The sequence below is a fragment of the Takifugu flavidus genome, chromosome 12, assembly GCF_003711565.1.
Source record: "Takifugu flavidus isolate HTHZ2018 chromosome 12, ASM371156v2, whole genome shotgun sequence".
Taxonomy (NCBI): Eukaryota; Metazoa; Chordata; class Actinopteri; order Tetraodontiformes; family Tetraodontidae; genus Takifugu; species Takifugu flavidus.
Genome location: NC_079531.1, coordinates 12,464,897 through 12,492,226, shown reverse-complemented (window position 1 = coordinate 12,492,226; position 27,330 = coordinate 12,464,897). Strand labels below are relative to the sequence as shown.

Below are 27,330 nucleotides of genomic sequence, written 5' to 3'. Positions count from 1 at the left end.
AAGTGGACGATGAAGAAATGTGTCACTATTTTTGCATCCATGAGCTGACTCATGCCTCAGCACACTTGAGTAGGCTGGGACAGTGGGACTCACACTGAGCAATGTTTTATTACAACAAATAACACATCATTTGGAATAATGCACAATTTTCATGTGTATATCACAAATTAAATATATAATTGTCATCAACTTCACAGTTAATCTTTTAATTAGATTTCAATGAGCATGTCAGGTTTAGTCAAGAGCATGTTTCATACTGCCAACAAACCAACATGTCAGTCTCGGATGCTTTTAACAGCATGTGGTTGATTAAAAACGAACTTTGTTTCATGACAAGCACAAAACAATGATTTTTAAAAAGTCTTAGTATAGTAATACTAAAGTAACAAGGAAAACAAAGTGCCAAAGTTGTCCTTCTCTTGCTGCATCTAACAGGATTTGCGTAGATTACATACTCTGGAAAGAAGACAATGAAATCAAAGTCCCTCATTGGCTGAAGGGAGTTTTACAGCTTATCAGGTCACTAATAAGGAACCACAGGCACTGGTTTCACAGATGGCTTGTTCTATTCCCGGAGAGTAACTTAAGCAGGTCATGATAAGGTAGTCCTTCCTTGTTGCTACGTCAACTTTCACTCGTCATAATGAAGTGAGGACAGGAACTTTTCCACATCCAGGTCATCAGGAAAACAATCCATGAGCTTCTTCCTTTCCTGCAGAGTTAAACCAAAATTCAGAATTACTCTCAGCAGACAGGATTCACAGCATCAAAAAAGCCCCCAAACTTTATTTTCTGTCTACATTCCCTCACGAGCGCTGGGGAGTGCAGGTGAATGCAGGTCTTTCCCAATTTCTCCAAACAGTGACTTGTTTTAGTGGCCCTTGCTCTCTACCCACACCCACTCAGAAGTGGAAGTGTGCAAAGTTTGACTATAATTACATATCGCAGAGGTGGTCATTACCATTTTGAGGCACATAGTAAATGTTCTCTTTAATGTAAATCCTGTTAGACAACTACAGTAGAAGATTTAAATAAATAGTTTAGTTCTTCCATTGTGGGTTGATCAGGGGAGACAAAGGCAGTGAGTCGTTGCTGTGCTGTACCATCACGTCACCCAAGACAAGAACTGACTTGACTTTATCCAAAGAAGGGTTAGGTAACCTTAACCCAAAGCAAATAATTGGGGGAAAACATTTGTGTCATACTCACCCGATCTTTTTTTGCAGGTGGGGTGTCTGTCGGAGAAGTCAATTTGCGTTTCTTGGAATTCTTTGAGCTTGAGGGAATTTTGTCTCCTACGCCATCCTGGCGTAGGCTGTCCTTTAGTGGAGTGCCTGTCCTGGCAATGGTGGCACGAGAAAGAATCATGAGAGTGTGAGCAGCCATATTGATGCTGTTTTCGCTGCCAGCCTCACTGACTGGACTGCTGGAGGGAACTTCTGGAGTGTTTGGAGGCAGCAAATGCTTGGGAGTCCCTTCTCCGTCTTTACCCTTCTTCTGACGGCCTGGAGTTCTGGGAACGTTAGTGGATTCTTCTTGGTTGTGACTGGGATGTTCTGAGGGAGAGTGGTGTCCCTGGATGTCATGTAGCATCTCTGCTGCCTGTTTGGCAAGGGAGCTGGTCTTTGAGGGAGCTTTGGGGGTCTTGGGCTGGGTATCAGGTATGTTCTGGGCAGCAGCCTGGGGGCTGAAGGATTTTGCTGATGAAGAAGATGGTGCCTGCTGCTCTTCAACGGTGTCTTTGACTTCATTCTCCTTGTTTGCCGTTACATTGTGTACTTCCTGTAAGGGGGCTTTCTTTTCCACACATCCCTCCCGTGGTTTAGCCAGAACCTTTCCTGGAGGTTCTTTCTGGCTGCTCTCCTCTTTTTCCCCATTTCTTTCAGAATCAGAGGACACCGGCCTGGAACTCTGATCCTCTTTGGCCCCATCAGCATCCTCTTCATTGTGTTTCCTGACAACAGATTTAGATCTCCCTTCTGAATCTGAACGTTTTCCATTCTTCTGTTGTGAAGAATCCATCTCTTCAGTACGTATATTATGCTCTAGTTTCTGAATGTGGTTTTCAAAAGGGTCTTTTGTCTTATCTAGCTCCTTCATGTTTTTCTCTTCAGTCTGGGGTTCCTTCAGGCACCTGACCGGCTGCAACCTCCGCTTGGGTCTATTGCCACCCAAAATATTGGGCCTGGTACGAGTGACATGCACAATGTCTTTCTTAGGCTGCAGAGATGATTGTGATATTGGAGTATTCGAAGATGGAGGTAAGGTGGAGATTGTGTTTTTTTGTGGCCGATCTTCACCAGAAGACTCAAAACACAAAATTCTCTTATGTTTAGTTCCTGCTGGCACCTTCTGCTGGCCCTTGTTTTCAGCCGCCAAAGGTTTAGCAGATGTGTCAACTTGCTCGGTGCCTGAAATCCAGAGGAGCAAATTAAAGTCTGTCAAAAGGACATTCTCCGATAACTGTGTGAGGATAACACCGTTATAAATGACTCAAATTCATCACTAAAAAGACTGATAATGACAAAGTCTACCTGCTGTCTCCATGCTGCCACACATTCTGAGAGAAGGGAACTGAACTCACAACCAAGACTGAACAGTCAGGTGACTTGAATGTCATAGTCCACCTTTAAATGTGTGGCAGGGGAGTTATTTTATTACTATACATGTTAGAACTTACCAGTAGTAGAAAACGGGACTGACACCGTGGGAGAGTTGGAGCTCACACTGACTGGTGGCTGTACTGGAACAGCATTTTGTATTGTGACAAACTGTTAAAAAAAATAAGACACTGCTCATAGGTTTTTCTGTTTAGGACCTTTAAATAAACCTCAATCCTCAATTAGTTTACAGTAAGTTAAATCATCAGAAATGATGTCCACACATTTGATGCTGAGTCTCTAAAGCTAAGAAATAGTGAGAATACAAACTTAAAGTGTGTTCAAGGAGTTATTCACTTTGAAACCAAATGTGTGTGATATTGTTTAAGATATGAAAGAATCCACTTGGTTGAATATTCTAGTTTGGAACAGTTTACTACTGCAAATCTTGAAGGAAAGCTTTTAGCAACAGCAGTGGGTTCTGCTTCTGGAAAAGAAGGAAAAAGCAGAACTGTGTGTTCACATTGTATTACCTGACTATGCACCATCTGGACTGGCCCCATGGCATTCTGGCCCATAACAGACACGGGAAGCATCACTGGCTTAGCTGGTGATGGTAGGATGAATGTCGATCCTGCACATAAAGAACCACAGTTTAAAAACATCATCGCTTCAATAATGACAATATAAAATAAGCCCCCCAATGGTATTAACCTAACTCATAACACTGTAAAATTGCAACCCTTAATGTCCTCTGCCAGAATTTCTGCTGGCTCTAAATTCTACACATTAGAGAGGTGCATCAAATTTGCTGTTTTTTTCTTACCTGCGGTACAGCTTGGAGAGCTAGCTTGTGCAGGGACACCATACTGGCTGAAAGGTGAAGGCCCCTTCGACACACCAGCAGACAGGAGCACCTGCCGCGTTGCAGCATTGGTATTTGGTGTTTCAGTCACAAGGATGTAGCTGGCAGGAGCTCCTTGGACAGCAGGCACGGTGGTGTCCAGGGGTAACTGAATAATATAGTTCTGCTGAACTTGTTGTGCCCCAGTTAATGGGGATGCTACTAAAGTCCCAGACATACTTCCCAGAGGATTTACCTGTCCCTCTGATGTTTGTAGACCACTCACAGCCTGTGCAACCTCATCTGAAAAGATCCTTGGTGTGCCAGGCACCCCAGGTGACTTATCTGGTGAGGACAGGTAGATGGTGGGTATTTTTTCTCCAGAAATACTGGAAACTGCTTGACTTAGGGCTGGGTCACTGGAGGATTCCTCATCTTTGTCATCACTGATGATGATCTTTAAAGACACTACACTGGCATCATCTCCAGGCTTGCTTGTTCCCAACTGATTAGGAGGAAGATCGTGAGCTGCACGGGATGCTTTAGAACAGGTGGGGGCTGTTGAACAAGTGGGGGGTGCAGATGAAGCCAGTACTGATGAGGCGTTAGTTGTAATAAGTCCCACAGAGGTAGAAACAGTTTTGGAGTCAGGTGCCGCTGTAAAAAGTGAACTGGTGAAAAGTGATGAGGCAGATTCAGGTGACGACGAGCAACTTAACATTGGCTGTGTGTTTCCTTCTTTGACTGAAGTTGCTGTTTGAGGTAGATTAGAAGCTGCAGCTGGAAAACTGTTTAACTCCTCCGTGACAGGAACCACGTTGGTGCAGCCGTGACTCTGGGTCACTGTCACAGGCTCAGACTGGCCTTTAAAAGGTTGTGTTTGTGCATTCTCCAGTGTTGGGTCTGAATTACATAGTGGTGGGAATTCAGGCACAGCAAATGCAGCAGCAATAATTGAAGAAGGTGTAGTTGATGGAGAGATGGCAGTGGAGGTGGAGCTGCTGTCCTTTAACACAGACTTCTGAACAGCGGTACTGTCAGGAGGAGGTGGAGGCATGTCCAGTGGTTCATTTGTATCCATCGGCGCTACAAACACACTATCAGTGGGAGGTGAGTGTTTAGATTTGCTGCTCTTTTCGGCTGCGTTGGTCACTGTGGCCTCCCCTTGACTCACTAAGAGTCTGGCTGAACTGTTTTCAATTCTTGATGATCGGCCACTCGGACGAAGGATGGTTTTCTTTAACGAGGTTGAAGTCTTTCTAACCTTGCGATCTTGGCCAGCCTTCTTCTTCACCATGGTCAATGTTGTGTCCACAGCCTCAAGATTCATGTTTGTATTACCTTAAAAAAACAGACACCATCTTCCACTTAACAAGGTGCAAAAATCCACATTACATTATAAATGACACACATAAAGTCATTTTGACTTCCTTTTCTTGACAAAGGAAAACTTGTGTCTCTTCTTGTTGGAGAGTAGATAAGAAGACTACCTGGATACTCACTCTGAAGGGGCTTGACCACAGCTGAAGGTGTTGCACATTCCTCTACAAAGCAATAACTAACTCCATCACCTGGTTCTGCATCTGTAAATTTAGTTTTGTCTGGAATCACACATTATGCGACAATCTGTTACAAAACAACTCTACTGCATTCCATACACAAGCAAACAAAGTTGCTATAGTTACTGGGATCAAAGAGTTCATAGAGGGCCTGAAAAGCTGGGTCAGACTCCGTCTGTTCCAAAATGTCATGGATTGCATCATCACTCATATGGATTTCTCCCTGTAAAGGATGACATCCATCACTGCTCATGGAAAACAAGCAACAACAACAAAAAAAAACAAATAAAGCACCTCCAATCCTAAAATTTCATCTATGGACTGGTCTGCCTCCAGCGTAGTTGTTGAGGGCTTTGATATTTGGGGCACAGGATCGCTGATATCAGAGAGTAACAAACAGTCGTGTCACCCTGTTGTTAGCCAGCGCAAAAACAATCATCTCATCACACATCAGTTCCGTCTTACCTTGCAAGGATTTTGTTGATGTTTTCAGCAAGTTTCTCCTGTAGTGATCTGTCCCCCAACATCTTATCACGTGCATTTTGTATAACAAGTTGCTGTAAAGATTTGCACGAGGGAAGAGGTCAGAAAACACACAGACAGTAACCATCTGAGCTTAAGCTGCAGTGTATTCAGGACAGAGATCGGCTGCTCAGCTGATGCACAAAACCTCCACCTGCCTAGCTACGATGTAAAACCCACATCAGCTTTTCAGAAATCCTTTAGGCCTTTAAGATCATCTTCATATTACACCTGATTAACCTTAAAAATATTCACTGTTTATTCTTGGGGAGGAGCTGCCACCACCACATTGAATTATTGATAAATTTAGGATATGGTGGCTGAACATCTAGACCTTAAACTGGAGGGTTTTTAGAAAATTCAACTAATTTGTTTTAGTTTTATCATGTTGAAAGCACTCATGTAAATGCCAACAACAATGCTTTGACACAAATAAAGATCAGTATTAAAGTCTTAATTAAACCATGTATAAATAAATTTGCTTACTGGAAAGTTCTCATCAACTACTTCCTCAAGCTGGGGATCTGCAGTGCTTCCACTGATGGCTGTGGAACATCTGTTCGCAGCACCGGCCACCCCTGCAGCAGCAGCTCTCTTCCTGGGAGTGTCCCTAGGGACACAGGCAAGTAAATTCTCTTACTAGATTAAATACACATGCTTTTTAACAGTATGATATCTCTTGTTGGTGTGTCTCAACTAAACAGACTGTTGAAAATGGTCATATACCAACAATAAAGACTCACCATTTCCGTCGTCCAGGAGACATTGGGCTTGAAGGTAACCTTTGCTCTGAAATAACCATCTGTGCCACACAATCCCCTGAAATAACTGTCATGGCACAAAAATCAACAAAGGCAGAAAAGCTAGAATGAGCAGATGTTATTAGTTATCATCACCGTCAATGTAGCTGCCAGTTTCTCAACCGCATCTATTCAATCTGTTTTTAAACTAAAAACAGTTACAATGTGAGCTGATTTGTGATGACAGTTCTGAGAGCAGCTGTGTTACAAAAAGCCAAACTGCATACACTGTAAAGTCCAATTAAACAGGAGCACAGAGAAAACAATGGGGATGGTGGCTGTATTTGTTTAAACAAAAATTACTGGCCCCTTTCCATCAACTGTATGCTGTCTGATACTCACTGGGCACGTTTAGCCTGACATCTTGGGTCTGTTGATGTGCAGCAGGGGTGATAGCCATACGCATGGGTGGAGCAGCAGAGCTCAAAGGTGTAGAGTGACTAAGGAAGCCCTGGGAGGTGTTCGTGGGACTGACGATGGAACTAGTTTCAGAAACAGATGAGCAGACGATGGTGCTCGGTGAAGCCACTGTGAGGACTCGTTGCCTGGCCATGTTTGCCACTCCAATACGTGAACGCGCTGCAAAGAACAAGGTCGAATTCAAAGTTAAACTCGGAATTCAGCATGACGGAGGATACTTTGGCATAGTATACACATCACTCTGTATTAGGGGGTTTCAAATTTTATCCTTATCCTCTTATCCTTCAACCATCACTGTCTGCAATAGAAAATTAAATGAAAAACAAACTTGCTTCTTTGGCATGCTGATATAACTGGAGTGTTCTGCAATGACCTGCAGAAAGATACAGGACAAATCCATAAATTTTGAATTGTATAAACCTCAAGGGACTACATCATTGGAAAGATGAGGTTCTTTACTTGATCTGATTCAGAGTGAAATCGAGCTTTTTCCACAATGAAGTCATCACAGCTGGTACTTCGTGATGAGACTCTGTTGAGAGACAATAATATAAGGAATCAACGAGGAATCTATTGTAACCATAAGTCCTTGTAAGTGAAACACCGCCTGCTGATCTCACCTTTAGTTTTGGTCGCCACATACTCGTTTAAAATGGTTGTTAAACCTTTCCCAAAGATGGACTATGAGGGGACAAAAACACACGTTTCACAATGTCCAACACTCGTTTGGCAGGTATGTGAGGTAAAGGACTTACAAACAGGCAGGCGGGGATGGTCCCATCTCCTGTGGTGTGGTCCGAATACTCCTTCAGATTTGGACTCTCATGAACGAAAGCTTGGCTCGTCGCCGACAGCCCCTCTTCTTGGAGGTAGCCTGAGGAACAACAGGCATCGAAATTAAACTAACTGGCCGTCTCGACTCTAGGTTATATCTCTACCATCTAAATGAACCGAATTGTCAGCTTTGAAGGACTTGATTTCGTTTTACAGATTAAAACACGGTTAGCTAATGCTAAAGATTTGCTTCACAAATACTGACCGAGAACAAGCCGAGCGACGTCAGAAGGTAACAACATGGCTGCCGTATATTTAAAAATACGTGCGTAGCAAGTCAGTGGTGGCTACATGCTCGGCAGAAGTCTCTCATACTTGATTAAATTAAAACTCCAGCTATTATTGTGAAGATGTTCTGAAGACACAGCTGCTCAGCCAAAAGGCGGGGAACTCAAGTACGCACGACCCGGAAGTTTCAAAAAGCAATATACCGCGTGGAATTGTGGTAGTTGTAGTCTTTTCCACAAATATAACGCTCCAAATAGCCAGGTTCCAGCTATAGAGACGCGTATGTATTAGCTTGATCATAATGTCAAAATTATTGTTATTATTATAATCTTTAAGTACATATTACATCTGCGACTGGCAAACAAATGTTGATTTCAAGTAACGTTACCGGAAACAAATCTTTGCCGATATCAGGAAGTGATGCTTCATTTCTGGGGCGGGAATGTCCTGAGGTGGTCTGTTAAGTGGCAAAGTAGTTCATAGTCAATAAAAATCTGCGATCCTGCATCGGTATAGCGTTAATGTAAAGAATTGTGTTTGCCAAATGACTGATCAGGTCTTAGAGCTGCAGATCACAGTGAGTATTTGAGCTGATTGTGAGGGTTCTTAGTCATCCACGTCGTAGTAATTCTATTAGTTGAATCATAGCTACTGGAACTCAAACAGTACAGTTGCAATAGTTCAACTTCCAGAATTTGAGCTGATTGTTCAGTGTTGTGTCACTAAAGCAGCTACAAGTACACGACGCAATAATTTAGAGGAGACATCATTGCATCATTGGTGTGACGCAGATCAATAGTTAGTAAAATGTCCTTATGGATTATTCTTCTCTGAATAAAATCGTTTCCTCCAGATTTAAAGGAAATGAGCCTCCCTCTTTCAAATCTCCTGCTGTGCTGCAGAGGGCTGGAGAATGACAGAGCAACAGAGAGGAAGGTAGTCACACACCTACACACACTACGATTCACTTTCTCCTGAGTGAAACCAAGTTTAAACAGGTGGAGCTGTTATTTTTACATCTCCAGAAAGCAGCTGATCAGTTTCGAAGGCTGATTCGGTCTCCAGAGGTCATGCAGGAGTTGGATCGTACCTCTGGATGCAAAACAAAAGGTTCCAATCAGCTCACATGGGATGCTGTTTTCAGGTAATCTGCAATCTGTGTGAATTGTTTAGATTTATCTTTTAGTTTCACAATTTATGCAGAGTCACCTCTGTCATTGGCCATTAACCAGTGTGCAACTGATATCACAGCAATGTTTATTTTCTTGTCCCACTTCTGCATCAGATTTCTGCAGCGTTACATCCAGAGAGAGACAGAAAGCATGCAGTCCAGTAAATCCAACGTGACGGCATCTACGCTGACCACGCGGCAGAAAAAGATGGCCGAAATGTGCAGCTTAATTAAATACTTCATTCGATGTGCTAACAAACGTAAGTGCACAGTGAAATTATTACACCACATCTAGATGATGTCCTGATTATATGGACTTCATTTGTGTAGAAAAGTGCCAGTTGTCTGAACGAGCGTTTTGAACGTCACTGCAGGTGGGCCACGTTTAAAGTGCAGTGAGCTGCTGAAACACATGATGGAGGTCATTCAGAGTTCATACAGCTGTGCAGCTTATGGAGAAGACTACAGCAGTTTGCTTGTGAAGGACATCCTGTCTGTACGCAAATACTGGTGTGACATAGCTCCACGACAGTGGCACAGTCAGTGAGATGTTGCTCTACATTTCATAGAAATAACAACTGTCAATATTCAGGAACCCAAATATCCTGATATGGATCCTCTGACTTGGCCTTTTTATTTTTGTGATCCATAGATCTCTTGGAATTATATTGTCACTTATTCGTCTCTCCATCCAAGCCTGTTAACCGTGTTTTGGTGAGCAGAGTCATCCACATGCTGGTGCAAGGCTGCTGCATGCAAACTGAAGGATTCCACAACACACTGTTCAGATTCTTCTCTGAAGTCCTGCTGGCCAAGTAAAAGCCTTGAATGCTCTGCAACATTGAAGGGTAATTGTGCACTGGTTAAATATTATATCCATGTCTTCCTCAGGCAGGAGAAACATTTAACTGTTTTGGAACATCTGGTCTCTGCTCTGAATATCTTTGTAAGATCGGTGGCCATGAACCATCGGATGAGGGTGTGTTACTTGGGAGAGTTGCTGGTGCCAGCTTTGTTATGTATCTGGGCAGATATGAGACCCAGTCTGGCTCTGAAAGAGGGCATTGTGGAGTTTTTTAACCTGCAGATTTGTGCTCACCATCCCAAAGGGGCCAGGACACAGGAGACAGGTGAAATGTTCCTTCTTCAGTCCTTTAAACCTCCATTTTAGACCATGACATGAATTGCAGATTCATTATCTTACCTCAGCTGTGATTGTCTACAAACACGACTGTACACAGAGAGAATAATTGTGATCTGAGAAACCTTTAAATCATTATAAATACAGAAATATATAAACAAAGGAATTTAAAATGCTCAGTGTCCAGAATGGAGTGTTACCCTTAAGGGAATTATAAATATTCTCATAATTGCTCATACATTTATTATTACTGTTCAAAGTCGCAAAGAAATCAGAAGCTGATGGTTTTTATATTTGCTGTATTTCAGGTGCTTATGCTGAGGACTGGAGTAGGTGGAGGAGTCTGCTGTACAGCCTGTACGATGCTTTAATAGGAGAAATCAGCCAGATAGGCAGCCGAGGGAAATACGTCACAGGAAGCAGACACATAGCTGTGAAGGAGAATCTTATCCAGCTCACAGCTCACATCTGTCATCAGGTGAACCTGAAGCAAAGGCGTAGCAACATTTTGAATCTTTGTGTGTGTGAACTGATCTCATCTTTGCTGTGTCTGGACGTAGCTGTTCAGTGACAGTAGTGACCCCCGGGGGTTAGAGGTGACCCAGGGATCCTGCAGAGGATCAGCCAGCAAACGCCGGCGCATTGAACTGGGCTGGGAGGTCCTCCGGGAACACCTGCAGCCTCAGCATAGTGACTTTGATCTAATTCCATGGTAAGAACTTATTAACACACAAATATGTTAAAAGCAAGAATTCAGGCTGAGTGCTATAAATATCTTTATTCTTTTATTTGCAGCTCAATTTATTTAGTTAGACTTAGATTTTAACCTTATCTGGACTTGGTAGAACCTTGACTATGCAAGCATTCACTGTAACCGACTGCTTTTGGGGCACAATTCATTAACCAACCATTTAGAGGTCCTGATTATTCATGCATCTTGGGGCAACTTTGTCAGATTGTTGTTCAGGACATGCTCCACATCTTCACTCTTGTTGCCTCCAGTCAAAATGTCACACTGCAGCCTGTTTGAGTGTCATTTCCGATCCAAATGCAACAAAGGCAGCAACATCATTCTGCACAGTTTTCCAGGTGACAGCAAACAGAGGAGAACGTAGGAAAGTTTAAGTACACATGGTGGACTCGGTCTGTCTCGGACTTTGCCTCGACAGCAATCTCACGAGAGTCGAATGTCTTTAGAGTCGGGGTTCCCTTTCCAAACTACCAGAGTCAAGATAACAGCCAGCATGAAAGTAAATTATTATCAGTTGACTAGCACCAGTGTAAGATATATTAACTTTTGTCACATCCAATAATATTTTGTGATCAAACACTTCTATTAATGTGATTAATTAATTGAAATCAGACATGAGACAGACATCATCAAAGTGAGAAAAGACTGAATCTTGAGTTAAAATTTATAATTATGTTTTTCCCCCTTAAAATAGCTGAAATCTATCGATTTACATCAGTTTTTTGGTCATCTGAAGAGTGTCTGCCTTCACTTGTCCCTTCAGGCTGCAGATCACAGCAGTCTTGACCTCCACACATCCTTCTATGTTACCTGGTCGGGAGCTGCTCCTCCTGTTGGCGTCACTTTACCAGCTGCTGGCAGAACAAAAGAGGGGTGAGAGGGGGCCGTATGTGCTGCGCTGTTTGAAGGGGTTGGCCCGATGTCAGACCAACTATCCCAACAAAGCCCAAGTCCACAGGAGCGAGCTGAGCAGGCTGTGGGCTCGGGTATGTGCATTGGCCCTGAGAGGGGTCAGCTCACCTCAGAGCGAAGCCCTCAGCCTGGATCTTCTGAGAGCTGTTGTCCACGGTGGTCTAATCAGTGTGGACAGGGAACTGTGGATGCTGTTTTCTGGATCAGTGTGTAAACCATCACTGTGAGTCTCCAGCACGTGTCTCTGTAATTTTGAAGTTGACAATAACTGTACCAATGTGCATTTGGTCCCTGATCTTTATGTCCACAGAGCTGCTGCTCTCTGTCTTGCCCAAGCCCTTGTAAAGTGTCCACTCCCTAAAAGCATTGCTTCACCGTCAGACTGCAGATATGTGGGCCTCACTGATAGAATTGCATCTCCTAACCTGAAGGAGACTCTCATAGCCTGGCTGCTGATGACGGATCAGAGTGATGAGATGGAGGAGAACTCCAAACCGCATCCCATCATCTGCAGGTTATTTAGAAAACAATGATTTATTTCATATTGAAGCATCCCAGCTGATCATTTTAATTGTTCATTTGCTGTAAAGTGCTTTTTGCTCTGACCTTGGGGGTTTTCTGAAGATTCTTGTGTTTCACTGTGCAGGGACTTTCCTTATGATCTGATTGCGAACATCCTGGTGTCCCTGACTATGAAGGACACAGGAACCGTCCTCAGGTTTCTGATGGGTTCCGACGAAGTAGAAAGGTGAGAGGAATAACCCACATGGCCTCACTCCTCACACCTCCTACTGTCTCACCACTCCATCAGTTTTTGCCTTCGATGCTTAATGCTGTTGTTTATGATGGAAGTCAACACATCTTTTCTTTTCAAAGTTCCTTTTATCAAGAGCAACATTCCCCTGATGGCAAAACCAACTTGGAAGAGATGGAGTTGTTGTTCCTGCAGTTCAGCTTCAACACACTGCCCACCACTGTGGGAGGGACTCATGAGAAGGAGCCGCTGGTTTCATCTGGAGGCCAGTTCACAGCTGCTCCTCACCTCAGAAACAAGCTGGAGGAATTGATGCTTTTAGTTGCTGATAACCTGCTGCTCTTCTACGTTCCTGATGTGAGCAGATGTTAAGACTTTCATCCTGCCCATGTTTGCGTATGTGTGTGTGCTGACTATGGTGTTTTCTCCCCCCACAGGCTCCTTCCACCCCTCCTGAGTGTCTGGTACGCTGTGTTGGTCTTCTAACAGGTGTTCTTGCAGCTTACATTTCCACTGGGGTTATGAGTGAGAAGGAAGCCTGCTGCTCTCAGATCTTCAGTAAAGCCAAGGTTTCTGATTCATCTTGATCTATGTGAACATGCATCATCTCATCTGAGCATGTGTCAGTATTTCAGCTTCTTTTTCTTGTTGCAGGTGCTTCTGCAGGAACTGAGCAGTTTTGTTTTTGCTGCTAAAATGAAGATGACAGAAAAAGGAAGCATGAATCCGCTGAGATCTGTCATGAAGCTGTGCACTCAGTCATCCAGCAGGAATGAGAAGGTGAAATTGTTTTACAGCTGTGCTCATCTTGGAGGTGATCTTCATTACAAACTCACACAAAGAGTTGGATGAATTGTTTCTATGATACTTTTAAAGCAGCCATATAACTTTTTAAACAGCCTTCCAGCTGTTTTAGATCTGTTTTACGGACCTGTTGGATCATTTTTTTCCCTTCCTTGTACAGGACAAAGTTTTTCTCGCCTCCTCCCGTTTGTTTGTTCTGCTCCTGCCAGCCAGTCTCCTCAATGATCTGGCTGATATCACCAAACTCCTTGTGAGTGAGCAACAGGTTGATCAGATTGAACAACTATTGTAGAATCACTGCTCAGCTGCTCTTCTCTCCAGTCAAGCAGTGTTTCTGGGAAAGTTACTGTCACGGATGACAACGATTGTATGGAGGAAGACTGGGACTTGTCCAGAACACAAAATGAAAAGATTGATCTGTTTGATGAGGGGATTGACGTCCATAGTGGATCCAGCAATTCTAATGGGGCCACTGGGCAGAAAATGGACAACAGCGACAGCATGTGTGGCCCAGGTATTCAGAAGTTACTTTTATTTCTTTAAGTTCAGTGCTAACTTGCTAGAATGGTCACTGATCATCATCTTTTCTTCCTGCAGGTGCCAAAAGTCTGTTGTCAGAGGACCATTTGGCCCAACAGGACCTGCTTTTCCTGGCAGTTTTGGACTTCCTGTGTGAATGTGGTTCTGTCCAGCCCATCCATGGTTTGCTTTTCAACCGCAGGAGGTGCGGCAGAGGCTGTTGCTTCTGTTGAAGCAGGTGGACTTCAGCAAAGCTCTCCATCTCAGCATGGTGGGTGTCATCTATGCGGGGGCCCAGCCACTGTGGCCAGGGAGCAGCTGTTAAACTCTCCACTCTGTATGTCTGTCTTTTAGTATCTCGTCCTTCTGAAGAAGCTTCCCACTGAACACTCTCTGGCACCAGAAGAATTTGACGCATTACTTCATCCTCTTGCGTATGGAGACTTTTTTTTTCCATTTTCCTGTGATTGTTTCCATTCCATCTGAATTCCAGATCAAATATCTCTTGTTGTTCTGTCTACACAGTGACCTGTGTTCTGACTACCATCAGGATCAGGACATCTGTGCTGCTGTGCTGCTGGGTTTGTTACCATCCATCAGGAGTCTTGGGGAATCCCATCACCCTCCCGAAGAAATGAGACATGTGCAAGGGTCGCTGCTTCAAGTAGTGTCTGGATTCTGGTCAGTGCCACAAAAGTTGTCATGGGGACAAGGGATGCTAATATTAGTTATCAGCACTAAAACAATGAACTGACATCTACAACTCAAAGCTGAACTGGTCTCGTCACACTCAGAATTGTGGGTAATTCTGCCACCTTATCATTGTGCAGAAGAAAACACTTGAGGAAACTCCAGCCTGTGCTAAACAAAGTTGCACATCTGGCTCTATAGCTTGTGTCACCACTCATTACAGACCCCTTTTCTGTGCCTGTCCTGTTCACAGCTACCTGAGCCAAACTGGGAAGTGTGTGGCAGCCGTACGTGTGGCGTTAGTGCAATGTCTGGTGGCTCTGCTGGAGGTAAGAGTTCACAAAGTTCTTGTTTCCTCTTTGGGAGAATAACTGAGGAGAATTTAATTCACTTTTACTGTGACATTACAAATATATCTAAAATTTCAGATAGTTTTAAGAGGGAAAAGGCCTGAATAACCAAACCTTGACCTAGTTTATGTTTTTCCAGATACTGAGAACGTGATTCCAGTGTTATCACATTTAACTAGTGTAGACTTTTACTGATGTTCTGATTTCTTATGTATGATGAATCTCAACACTGGCAGGCAGACCCGAGGTGTAATTGGGCCATTTTGAGCCTGAAGGACCATGATGGCACAGAAAATGACATTCCAGTGTCAGCCATCCTATCATCTCACCTTGCAGATGCCCACCATCAGGTCCGCATGCTGGTAGCCACATCAGTGGAGCGGTACGCCGAGCATGGCAGCACACACAAGGAGCTAAAATCTTTAAGTTGATAAAAGAGTGAAAAGCTTGAATTTAGTTTCCAATACTAAAATGCTGTGACTGTGATGTGAGGGTCACTGTTGTTCACCTTTATGTCCAGGTTATTCCTGGAGGTTCAGCCCAATGATCCAGATCAGAGGAGGATGCTGCCACTTAAAAGGCAGCAGGAAGCCTTTGAAAGTATTTACCTGAAGGCTCAGGAAGGGATGAAGTTCCTGGTGAGTCTGTTAGTGGAGGAAAAGTCCATTAAAATGTTTGACTTCTCCAAAACATTTTCTCTCTGACAGACAAACTGCTCCTCTGAGGACCAGCAGGATGAGTCCTTTAACCGCAAAGCTGCCTTGTTGAAGAGCCTGTCTGTTGTGCTGTGCTGTAGTCCAGTCTGTGAAAAACAGGCTCTCTTTGCCCTGTTCCAGTCCTACAAGGAGAACAACATCGAAGAGCAGCTTATTAAAAAGGTTGAACTTGAACTCCATGCGGGATGGAAAAGAAGACATTCTATGTGCATCCTCTGACGTGTGTGTGTTTGTGTGTGTGTGTGTGTGTGTGTGTGTGTGTGTGTGACAGATACTGGGCAGTGTGTGTAGAGTGTTGGGCTACAGCAGCGTGAAATCATTGGTCACCTCTCATCTCTACTACTTGGTAGCTGAATGGCTTGCGCAAAGACAGTCAGATGACCGCTACACTCTGGGATCTTTTCCTTACACTGTCCTTGACCAGGAAACAGTCAGAGACTTCTACAGGTGAGCCAGCTGGTTAGATATGTTGCTTTGGGACATGTTAAATTCTCCACTATGTTCCAGTCAGGTGATGATCATGTCTGGGTGTCTATATTCCCACCTTCTGTTGTCTGTTACTGAAGGTCTTCGTACCAGGTCCTCATACCTCACCTGGTCTTTCTGGATGACTTTGAGCAGGTGAAGTCTATCGGCAGGTGTCTAGAGAGGGACTGGAAAGATTTACTGGCTGACTGTTTCCCCAAAATCATGGTGAACATACTGCCGTACTTCGCCCTGTGTGGCCAGGATGCATTGGTTGCACAGCAGCGAGAGAAGGCCCACAGAGTGTACGATCTGCTGAAAGATAGCAGCTATTTGGGAAAACAGGTATCAGTGCTTGATCTTTCCCTTTCTTATTTGTCACAAATGTTTGTTTGTATATGCTAATGGTTTGTTGCTAGTCGTCACTGCTCCTCAAACCTCGTAGTGCCAGTAGGTCTAGTAGCTCTAGTAGATCCAGTAAGACCAGTAGGTTGAGCAGGGCCAGTAGGTCCAGTAGGTTGGTTAGGGTCAGTAAAGCCAGTAGGGCCAGCTCATTTATCAAGAGTCCCCAAACAGAATAGACACAGAGTAATAATTATGCTGGAAAATTACTTTAATTATCAGTAGTACTTTTAACTTCAAATACCTGATGACCTTTAAAATAATGGCAATTGTATACATCACTTTGACATTTGAGTGTGAGTGTGTCTGTACAGACATTCTTTCAGTGCTGGAAAGCTGATCCCAATGTTTTCACCTGTGTCTGCAGGAAATGGACAACCTGATCCACAGTAACTTGGCAGATATTGTGGTGGAACTGTTAATGACTCTGTATGAAGGAGGTGGACCTGAAGGTTCCACAGGAGATCTGAAACAATTCGTAGGGTAACCAACTAATTTAATTCAGCCTTATGTTAATCTTCTCTGTGCACATCACCTGACTAAATAATATTTCGCAGGGAATTAGACCCAGCACCAAATCCACCATTTTTTAGCTCCTATGTGATCAAGGCAACCCTGGACTACCTCAGCAAATGTCACAGTGCCAATCACAAGTCCCTGGTAGCCATTCTCTCCAAAACTCCGGTGAGAGATTTGAGTTGGTCTCTGTTCAGACCCCAATGGTGACCAATTACTTTACAGCAGTAGCTTTCTTTTCTACTTTGCATGTGACTCTGCTTCCCTACTTGTTGGCCGGGCCATAGATCTCTATCCAGAGGATCCTGCTGGCTGTGTGTGATAGAGCGGCAGAAACCACCAACCGCTACGAACGCCATCGCATCCTCCTGGTGTATCACCTGTTTGTTAACTTGCTGCTCGTAGAGGTGAAGGACGGCCTGGGAGGAGCCTGGGCCTTCGTCCTGAGAGACGTCATTTACACACTCATTCACCACATCAACAGCAAGTAGGTGCACGCAGGTGTAGTCTCAGATGCCCAACGGCTGCCATCCGAATCCACAACATGTCTCTTCTCCCCAGCCCGCTTCACTCTGATGAGGTTTCCAACAGAAGTATCTGTCTGTGCTGTGACCTGTTGACCTCTGTGTGCCGTGCAGCACTGCAGTTCTGTGATGATGCTGTAGACTGTCACCTACAGGTCATTGTGGGGACTCTGGTGGTTCAGGTGACCAGCCGGCCCCCTCCCATCTCACAGCAGGTATGACTTCTGTAATTGTGCATTTTCATTTAGATCTATGGCTAATTTAATGATATATTGAATTGCAATCAAAACATTAACACTTATTTATTCAGGATGGTCACCACTGATATTAAAAGTCTCTTTGCCAAGGTTAGACATCACTTTAACTCAATGTGTAAAAGAGTAATTCTGGAACAGCTTTTTCTGAAAATTATACTTCCGTGTGCACTATTTCATATTCGATGGAGGCAGGGGGGGCCCGCTAGGAAACAATGGATCCCAGTTCTGACATAGAGGAAAGTTTAAATACAAACAATTGCGGACCTACATCTGTGAGCAGAGAGAGATCAGTGGGACAATTCAGTCCAGAGGACAGAGACTGAGCTCTGGAGCCAGGACCACCAGGGAAGAGCAGCACCACTGTTATATACTTTAGCTAAGGACAACCTCTGTAATACTGTGCTCACATCTCAATGCCATAATTTATCAGGCAATAACCACTAGGACAGATCCTTTAATACCATCAGGAGTATTAAAACTGACCAATAACAGAGACAACTGTGCTGCTCTCATCCTGGTTAATATCCCTCCAGCTGCTCTACAACAACCCTAATGACTCCACCTACTCTACACACTCATCCCCGCAGGTCCAGCGAGCTCCTGTAACTCCCTCTGTGACCTAAAATGACACCGTTGTATTTTTTTGCACTGTTCAAAACTAAATATTCTCATTTTACTTCTGAATTGGTGATTTTAAGACGAGATTAGAAGTGTAAAAACCTGCAATATGCACTTTAATAGAGGAGGCAATGGCCTCCAGAACACTGTAAATACAGTGAAGTGTTTCAGTTAAATCTCAGCATAATGTCACATACACACTGGTGATGCTGAAGGAAAGAAGATTCTATATTGATTAGATCTATTGCTCTGCCTCTCCTGTAGATGCTCCGTCTGCTGCAGTTCCTCATCGTAGAAAATCAACAGAAGCTGAAGGAGGTCATCAGCAGGTTGGAGCCTTTTCCAAACCTCCCTGTGTTCTCAGAGCTGCGATCTGTACAGAACCAGCTCAAATACAGCACAGGGACCTTTACGCTGACGCAGGTAAAATGTATAATCTGCCTCCTCAGTCAACCCACAGCTGGAAACTTCTGATGTCAAGAAAAAACTGTGTTTCTTAAAGGAGGTGGACCACTTCCTGTCAGTCACCTCCTGTAGTTCATTACTTCTGACCAGACTGGAGGGCCTGAAGCAGCTGACCAGGCAGCTCCATGGCAACAAGGGGCAGATCAAAGAGCTTCTCAGAGAATGCCACAGTACGATTCCAACCATGTAAAAATGTTCAAACCCCCTTAATATAACCTGTAAACAAAATCAGAGCCTGTGTCCTTGCTGTCCCTGTAGCTGAGCATGCTAACAGCGTGCTGGTGAAGCTTGTGCTCAGCCTACTGCAGCTCTGCAAGTTGGCCATCCGCCAGCCTGGAGGAGCTGACATTCTCGGTACGAATGATAAAACCCACAAAACCTTTTCACTGCTCTACGTTAATGTTGAACCCTTTGAGCAGAGGCGGTGGGCAGCTGTCTGGGAGAACTGGGACCTGTGGATTTCTCAACCATTGCCCTGCTTCATAGCAGAGACCCCCTCTATGAGAAGTCTGTCAGTCTCTTCACCTCCACCGAGCTGCAGCAGTTTTATATCATCCTCAATTGCATGAATGATGCACTCACACAGCCTGGGTACAATGCACTAAGTACTTCCTGTTTTTAGGAAATTGTGTTATATAAACTACATATTTATACTTTGTGCACATTTATAGAGATTTTCTAACTGTAAGCTCGTGTTTCTCCCATGTGACCTTTGGTTTACAGCATTGAAGTGAGGAAGGCTGCTGCTCTGTGTGTGAAGAACATCCTCGCTGCTCAATCTGGAGTCAATTTCTGGGAGCAGCACAAACAGAACCGAGACCCCATGCTGACCTACCTTAATCCCTTTAGAAAGGCCAAGAAGAAGGTGGCCGAAAGATGCTTTTGTTTGGCACCAACACATCAAGTAGAACACTCTCACCAGTGACCGTTGTCTTTAGGTGGAAATAGTCAGTGTCGAGGAGAGCTCGGAGGCCAGGAAGAAGCTGGAGAATCCCACGTTATGGTTCGCTGAGGCAGGCAGCCACGGATCCTGGCTGAAAGCTCTGAGCACTGTCCTGCTGGACAGTGGGGGGGTCAAGAGTGAAGCTCTGCTGCTGTCACGGCCATTGTGTATGGTGAGAACATGGATGCCATCTCAGATAGGGCCGCAACAGCAGTTGAAAATGAGTCAGGCTCACCTTGTCAAAAATATAGAATTACTCCTTTTGGCTTCACAGCTCTGACCTCTCTCCTGCCCCTCCAGGTGTGGGTGGACTGCTGTCAGAGGCTGTTGCCCCTTATCATTCATTCCATCCTTCAGCAGGATTCTGATGGTTCCTGGAGAGAGTTGCTCTCTTCTCACATTCAGGAGTTCTTCCGTTGTTGTTGCCATGCTCAGGCCTCCAATCGCTCCACTGCTGGAGTGCCTCCCAACTGTGATGCTGGTAAGTCGGGTGCTGGTGGGTTTAATCAGGCGCCTGCACCCTGAAGGTAAATCAAAATGACATCACAAGACATACATTTGCAATAATGGTTTTCTTTTCTGCAGAGTCGGATGCTGCCAGTCAGAGCCTGCCGGACCAGAACTCTCTACGCACAATGTTGGCTGTTATTGACTATCTGAGACACCAGCAGTACCCAGTGTCCACTGAGAGGTTTGCAGTGTGTTTGTGATAATTTATGTGGTGGCAGATTTTGAGGGTCTCAGCATGTGTCAATTCATCTTTTCCTTAATTTCTTCATATGGTAGCAGGTCCCCTGCAACTGTGTGTGATTCCAACTTCTGGTTGGAGCTGAACTATCTGGAGGTGGCCAAAGCCGCTCAGTCGTGCTCGGCACATTTCACCGCCCTGCTGTACACGGAAATCTATGTGGACAAGCTCAAAGCTAACATGGAGGACCATTACAGGTGAGTGCCACCTCAGTCTTTTCGAAGCTTTTTTTAGTGAACGGGATGAGCAACACTCTGAATCTTGCAGCTCCAAGTCGAGAGCAACACGCAGACTCACTTTTGATGACACCAGTCAGGCCTTCACCATCTCCAACCTGACTAAGAAGAGTGTGGAAGACACCAACATTAGCATGCAGGTCAGCTTCGCACAGCAGATGTTATTTTATTTTCATTCTCTCCTATAAATGTTTAAAAGGTACATTAAAAGATCCTGTCTGGGTAGGAACTGCTGTTCGAGGTCTATCGGAGCATTGGAGAACCTGATAGCTTGTACGGGTGCGGTGGCGAGATGATGACCAGTCCACTGACCAGGTGGTCAATCTGTAGTCAGTTTACCTGCACATCTGCTCAGGGTCTTTATTAATAACTTGGTTGTGCTGCTTTGTAGGATTAGGACCTATGAACATGAGGCTTTGTGGGGGAAGGCCCTGACGTCCTACGACCTTCACACCTCACTGCCCGAGGTCACCCGGCAAGTCGGGCTTGTAGAGGTAAAAGACATGTGTGTCCTGCCTGTGTATAGCGCTCAAAATTAGTCATGCTCTTTGGTCCCTCTCACCAACAGGGCCTGCAGAAATTTGGCCTGAACAGCATCCTAACCACCTACATGAAAGGTCTGGAAAGTGAAGGGGTGGAATATGGATCAGAGCTGAGAGAGCTCCGCTTCCAGGCTGCCTGGAGGAACACTCAGTGGGACTGTGAGCTGCCAGAGAGGTGAGCCACTGCTGCATCCCAGCACAGCAGCATTGTCAGGCTCACCTTTTCACCTCCAATATTGTTCTTCATCAGGAACAAAACCCAGGCCGGCTTCCACGAATCAGTCTTCTGTTCCCTGCAAGCTCTGAGGGACAAAGAGTTTAGTGTGTTTGATAAAACCATGCAGAAGGCTCGGTAGGTTAACCTCTGATGAAAGTTTACAGTTATACTTTTCTTGTAATAGCTCAAATTTCCACCTTGTCTCTGATGCCTGCAGGACTACGCTGGTGGAGGAACTGTGTACAGGAAGTCTTGAGGCAGTGTCCTCCTTCTACCCTGCTCTCAGGAACCTTCAGACCATCCAGCAGCTGGAGAACATCAAACAGCTCTTTTCCAAGCCCTTCTCAGATGTGCATCTGCTAGACGTTTGCACCCAGTGGCGGCAGCAGTCCCAGCTGCTGAGTGACAGCGACTTTACACTAGTGGAGCCCATCATGGCTGCACTCTCTGTGGCCCTACACACCCTGATGACCAAGGTGGAAGACCCTGACAGCAAGCAGTACCTCAGCTCCGTGCTCACTGACCATCTCATGGACCTCTGTCAGCTGGCTCGCAAAGCTGGGAACACAAAGGTGTGTGCACGTGTTTGTGTTTTTGAATGTTAAATGTAAAATTTCTTAAGTATTTCTGTGCTTTCTCCCAGCTGGCAGAGCGTGCAGTCTTCCAGATGAAAGAGCAGTGTTCAGGGAGATCTTGTGTGTTAACTCCTGTGTCCTCATGGCAACTAGAGGAAGCCCAAGTATTCTGGGCCAAGGGTGAGCAGGAAGTGGCTCTGGGTCTGCTGAGACGGATGATAAATAACATGGAGGAAGTGGTGAGATTTAGTGTGTTCTGTTCAGACTTGACCAATCTATGACTGTGCCACTCACCCCTCTTCTTCCTGTTCTTCATCATCTAAATGTTACCGAGCTGTTCAGTCAGTGTCCTTGCTTTGGTGGTCAGGTGGACATAAATCCTGTGGTGGTGCCAGTCTACACCGAGAGCCTCCGGCTGTGTGGTAATTGGCTGGCAGAGACATGCCTGGAAAGTCCTGGAGTAATCCTGGAAAACTACCTGGAGAGGGTATAAATCAGCTGATGTCTGGTGCTGCTTTGATACTTTGTGCACATTTTTTTTCTAACATTCAAGACCAAATCGTGGGTGATATAGCCATATCCTTGTATCGGGCTTTTAGATTTCCATTCATCTGTCTTGGGGGGCAAATCAGCAACTCATTGCAGGGCTCATATACAAATACAAACAACCATTCACCCACACATCCTGAAGCTAGTGTGTTATCATAGTGACTTGATTAAACTATGGCTTGAATGTCCATATATTTATTGACATTATTTTCTAATTTCTTAGGCTGTGGAAGTGATCACGAAGGAATCAAGATCTCCTCAGGACACCAGACTGCTGAACCAACGAACCGAGGCCTTCCTGGCTCTGGCACGCTTCTCTGACATGCAGTACCAGATCATTGACAAGTACATGAACTCCTCAGAGTTTGAAAACAAGCAGGCACTGCTGAAGAAGGCCAAAGAGGAAGTGGACTTGATACGGGAGCATAAATTTGACAGAAACAGGTCAGCAGGAATTCTGAATCCAAAATGAGTTTCCCCAAAGCCTTGTGGTCTTTGAAGAGGAGTCAAACCTGAGAAGGTCTTGTTTTTGCATCACAGGTACACCACAAAGGTGCAGAAAGAGCTGGAGCTTGATGAGAAGGCATTGTCCAACCTGCAGGCAGACAAACAGCGCTTCCTCTGTAAGGCAGTGGAGAACTACATCCAGTGTCTGGAAGAGGGAGAAGAACATGACACCTGGGTTTTCCGCCTTGCTTCGCTCTGGCTGGAGAACGGCGACGTCAATGCTGTAAATGCCATAATGAAGGTTAGCGGCTCATGTTCATGTGCTTGAAACACATCATCCCCTGATGGCAGGTTGTAATATCAAGGTCACCGCAGCTTTAATTGTCTTTGCTACTTTTCAGAAAGGTGTGAAGAAGATCCCCTCCCACAAGTTTCTGCCTCTGATGTATCAGCTAGCCGCTAGGATGGGGACGAAGATGGTGTCTGGGATGGCCAAGGACATGGGCTTTCACAGTGTCCTCTACAATGTAATGATAAGACAGTCTTTTTTCAAACTAAAGCATAGCCTGCTGGTTCACCTGTCCGTCCGTTCCCCACAGCTGATGTGTAGAGTGTGTACGGAGCACCCTCACCACACACTCTTCATCATCTTTGCCCTGGTGAATGCCAACAAAGACAAGGTCTTCTGCACGACAACTGTGTCGAAGGGTGTCCCCTGGCAGTCATCTCCACTCGACCTGGTGAGGATTTCATTACAATACCCTGATTGATAATGAGTCTAAAGAATGAAAGAAGGTTAAGACAATTTGAGTTTAAAGTGGTTTGACTCTAAAGGACTTGAGGCTTCAGCTCTGTCCCGAAAGCAGTTCTATCCCCTGCATGACGTTGATGTCCATCTGTCATAGGAGCGCTCGGAAAAAGCACAGATGATCATCAATGCGGTCAAGAAGAAGAGAAGCCAGCTGGTCCAAGGAATTGAGCGTCTGTGTGATGCCTACATCACTCTGGCCTACATGGATGCCAGCAGGCACAAAACTGAGAAGAGTCAGTGATCCTTTTATGTTATTGTTCCATTGATTTGTCTTCTGATCTTAACTCATAGTTTCCTAAAGATTCCAGCCTCTCTTGTAGTAACACCATCATTTAGTTGAGATGTAAAGGAGTAAAAAACATTAGATTAGTGATTCAAAATATGGAGCTGGTTATTAAGGTACTAAACTTAATCCTAGGGGCGATTCCCATCCCTGCTGATCAGCCAATCATGCAGATTAAAGACTTGGACCAGGTCGTCATCCCCACAATGGAGCTGAAGGTGAAGATCAATTAATGCATTTCTTCCATTTTTATGATTTTTTTCCACCTGGGAGGTGTGAGCTGACTGACAGGACTGGCTCATTACATTTGACCAGGTGGATCCATCTGGTCACTATGACAACTTGGTAACGGTCAGGTCATTCATGCCTCACTATCACCTGGCTGGGGGAGTCAACCTGCCGAAGATCATCGACTGTGTGGGCTCTGACGGTAAAAGCAGGAGACAGCTGGTGAAGGTGGGTGTTCTGCTCAGTTCCTTTGGTTCTCTGGTTGGAGAACGAAGGAATACTTTCCTGTTCGTCTTTCCTTTGAAGCTGCTGCTGTCACTTGTGATTAATCTGATCCGAGCAAAGAGGATAATCAATTTACACTTCAGTTCTTTTCCTTTTCAATTCAACAGTTAATAATTAATCTGTTTTTTGTGCTGGGACAGATGGAAAGTTTGTCACATTACAAATTGCAATGTCTGGAAACAAGGACTTTTTTTCTGTTGTTTACCAGAACTCTTGTTGGCTAATAATTTACAGCTTTGATGCTGAGCCTCATGGTGAAACCACCTCTGTGATTTGCTGTTTTCATAGAAATCCTTATTGTTTCTGCTGATGTGATGCATTAGAGAGCATCTAATAAGACTCCAGCAGTACAGAAGCTTTTGATGATGCTGCAGTGTTGGTGGTATTTATGTGAACATGAATATGAGGCAGATGCTGCTGTACACATGGCTCACAGCTGCTGTTCCAGCTCCCACATGTTCTCACTCATGTTTCCCTCTCGGCGTTAACAGGGGATGGATGACTTGCGGCAGGATGCGGTGATGCAGCAGGTCTTCAGCATGTGCTCCATGCTGCTCCAGCGCAACACAGACACTCGCAAGAGGAAGCTGAACATCAGGCGATACAAGGTTCTTCCATTTGTTCTCCATCAGAAACAGAACAAAGGATCAAGATCTGGAGGTGAAGGCCTCGTTTCAACCTTTGCCTTGTTCCACAGGTGGTGCCGTTCTCACAGAGGAGCGGTGTTTTGGAGTGGTGTTCTGGAACGGTGCCCATTGGGCAGTTCCTGGTGGACCTAGATCATGGAGCCCATAAGCGTTTCAGACCTCAGGACTGGACCAACCTCAACTGCCGGCGGAAGATGGCGGTAGAGCTGTTGCTTCCTCGCAGACTTCTAAGGCCCATTTGTGTGTTACAGTTCTGCTGTCACTCATCACAGGCTGCAAATCAGGGATTTGATGAGAAGCTCCAGGCCTACAGTGAGGTGTGTAAGAACTTCAGGCCCGTCTTCAGGTACTTCTGCATGGAACGCTTCCTGGACCCCGCAGTATGGATGGAAAAACGGCTGGCCTACACTCGCAGCGTAGCCACCTCCTCTATAGGTACAGACAGAAACACTGGTCGAATCTCACAAAACATTTTTCAGGCCTTCAAAACATTTTTGGAAGTGAAGTCAGGGAAACATTTATGTTCATGTATCTAAACCAGAGTCTCTGTCGGAGACTTCTGTCAGAAACAGCTGGTTGAGCTCTAGCAGCAGAGCACCAAACAGCAGAGCAACAAACACCATCTTTGTTGTCCACAGTTGGCTACATTGTGGGTCTGGGTGACAGACACATCCAGAACATTCTGATCGACGAGCAGACCGCTGAACTGGTACACATTGATTTAGGTACGGCTCCTTAACATGTTTCATCACATCAACAACCATCCTAACATACTAAAATGCCTTCATCATCACGCTCATAGGTGTGGCCTTTGAGCAGGGGAAGACCCTCCCCACCCCTGAGACCGTCCCCTTCAGACTGTCCAGAGACATCGTTGACGGCATGGGCATCACCGGCGTTGAGGGCGTTTTCAGGAGGTGAAGTTGAGCCTCGGGCTTGATGACCCATATCAGAAAGTTGTGATGGACGAGTTGGCTTGATCAGAGTTTTACTTGTTTTTGTGTCTCCTCTGTCCAGATGTTGTGAGAAGACATTGGAGGTGATGAGGAATTCTCAGGAAGCTCTGCTGACAATTGTGGAGGTATGAAGGCAAGGCCCAGCTCCTCTACACAAACTCTGTCCCTCACTTGCCTGTGGTTCTGTTCAGGTGCTGCTCTATGACCCTCTATTCGACTGGACCATGAACCCCCTGAAGGCCTTCTACCTGCAGCGCGATGAACAGCAGGAGCTCAACGCAACCCTCGGCTCCACAATGGGGGGTGAAAACATGGACAACCAGCGTAAATTCAGGTGTGGTGATTCGCAAAATACATGACTTTTCATTCTGGATCTTCACATTTTCATTCCAAGGCTCTTTGTCCCACAGTGACAGTCAGAGCTTCAACAAAGTGGCGGAGAGGGTTCTGCTGAGGCTGCAGGAGAAGCTGAAGGGAGTGGAGGAAGGCACGGTGCTGAGCATCGGGGGGCAGGTCAACCTGCTGATCCAACAGGCCATGGACCCCAGGAACCTCAGCAGATTGTTCCCAGGCTGGCAGGCCTGGGTGTAGACCACAGAGGAGGTGTCACCTCCTGACTTAAAGTCATCAATCTTCAATGCAAAAGGCCTTAAGGTCCCTGAGGAAGCACCAAGACATCTCTGGTTTCCTCAGTGAGATGAGATCTTTTTTCATTCTTCAGCTGTGACATTATGAATGTTTTCAGCACTGCTGTTCAAAGGCATCGTGAAGAGCTTCATATGATATAAAGTGCAAATGTCTGTAAGAACTCTCTGCACACCAACACAAAATAAAGGCTTTTGTCCTGAAAGCGCGGCTTTGTTTCTTTAGTTGAAATTTAACTCTGAATTGGTCACAAGTCTCTTTGCAGAGCCGAGTGTTGTGTTTTCTGTCAATCATTGATCATGCAAAGTGGGGAGTGGTTTAGGTGTGAGGATGATGAGCTGTGCAACGGTGGGGGG

The 27,330-nt window shown here is 45.1% G+C and overlaps 2 protein-coding genes across 5 annotated transcripts; one reads left to right on the top strand and one right to left on the bottom strand.

Moving 5' to 3' along the window:
- Window positions 1-70: 70 nt before the first annotated feature.
- Window positions 71-8,011, bottom strand: npat (nuclear protein, ataxia-telangiectasia locus). Of its 4 annotated transcripts, none has more exons than XM_057050279.1 (17): window positions 7,785-8,011; window positions 7,501-7,619; window positions 7,366-7,426; window positions 7,205-7,277; window positions 7,078-7,118; window positions 6,668-6,904; window positions 6,269-6,353; window positions 6,012-6,135; window positions 5,469-5,560; window positions 5,298-5,379; window positions 5,130-5,226; window positions 4,935-5,045; window positions 3,427-4,785; window positions 3,134-3,234; window positions 2,681-2,771; window positions 1,210-2,411; window positions 71-712 (listed from the first exon to the last, which is right to left on the bottom strand). In XM_057050279.1, the coding sequence occupies exons 1-17, from the start codon at window positions 7,819-7,821 to the stop codon at window positions 632-634; spliced, it is 3,993 nt and encodes a 1,330-aa protein (XP_056906259.1). In that variant the 5' UTR covers window positions 7,822-8,011; the 3' UTR covers window positions 71-631. The 4 variants fall into 4 exon arrangements, with proteins under 4 accessions (XP_056906259.1, XP_056906260.1, XP_056906261.1 ...); XM_057050280.1 differs by having other exon boundaries at window positions 4,947-5,045; XM_057050281.1 differs by having other exon boundaries at window positions 4,935-5,027.
- Window positions 8,012-8,223: 212 nt separating this feature from the next.
- Window positions 8,224-27,183, top strand: atm (ATM serine/threonine kinase). The gene is given in 63 exon segments (XM_057050278.1): window positions 8,224-8,384; window positions 8,661-8,743; window positions 8,833-8,951; window positions 9,093-9,238; window positions 9,353-9,517; window positions 9,631-9,793; window positions 9,870-10,108; window positions 10,428-10,597; window positions 10,680-10,831; window positions 11,634-12,005; window positions 12,093-12,296; window positions 12,429-12,530; window positions 12,659-12,893; window positions 12,974-13,105; window positions 13,191-13,316; window positions 13,501-13,590; window positions 13,662-13,854; window positions 13,938-14,051; window positions 14,054-14,130; window positions 14,214-14,293; window positions 14,385-14,540; window positions 14,803-14,878; window positions 15,136-15,281; window positions 15,420-15,537; window positions 15,607-15,777; window positions 15,887-16,062; window positions 16,182-16,425; window positions 16,850-16,965; window positions 17,040-17,166; window positions 17,286-17,485; window positions 17,560-17,737; window positions 18,662-18,820; window positions 18,900-19,032; window positions 19,121-19,216; window positions 19,282-19,453; window positions 19,586-19,727; window positions 19,801-19,977; window positions 20,106-20,286; window positions 20,391-20,496; window positions 20,592-20,750; window positions 20,821-20,929; window positions 21,016-21,104; window positions 21,181-21,283; window positions 21,358-21,506; window positions 21,582-21,683; window positions 21,766-22,120; window positions 22,192-22,362; window positions 22,491-22,610; window positions 22,896-23,116; window positions 23,213-23,420; window positions 23,521-23,646; window positions 23,719-23,859; window positions 24,025-24,163; window positions 24,349-24,431; window positions 24,529-24,669; window positions 25,218-25,334; window positions 25,424-25,573; window positions 25,646-25,808; window positions 26,012-26,098; window positions 26,176-26,290; window positions 26,391-26,454; window positions 26,521-26,663; window positions 26,740-27,183. Coding segments are annotated over 62 exon segments (9,261 nt in total). The 5' UTR covers window positions 8,224-8,384; window positions 8,661-8,671; the 3' UTR covers window positions 26,921-27,183.
- The last annotated feature ends 147 nt before the right edge of the window (window positions 27,184-27,330 follow it).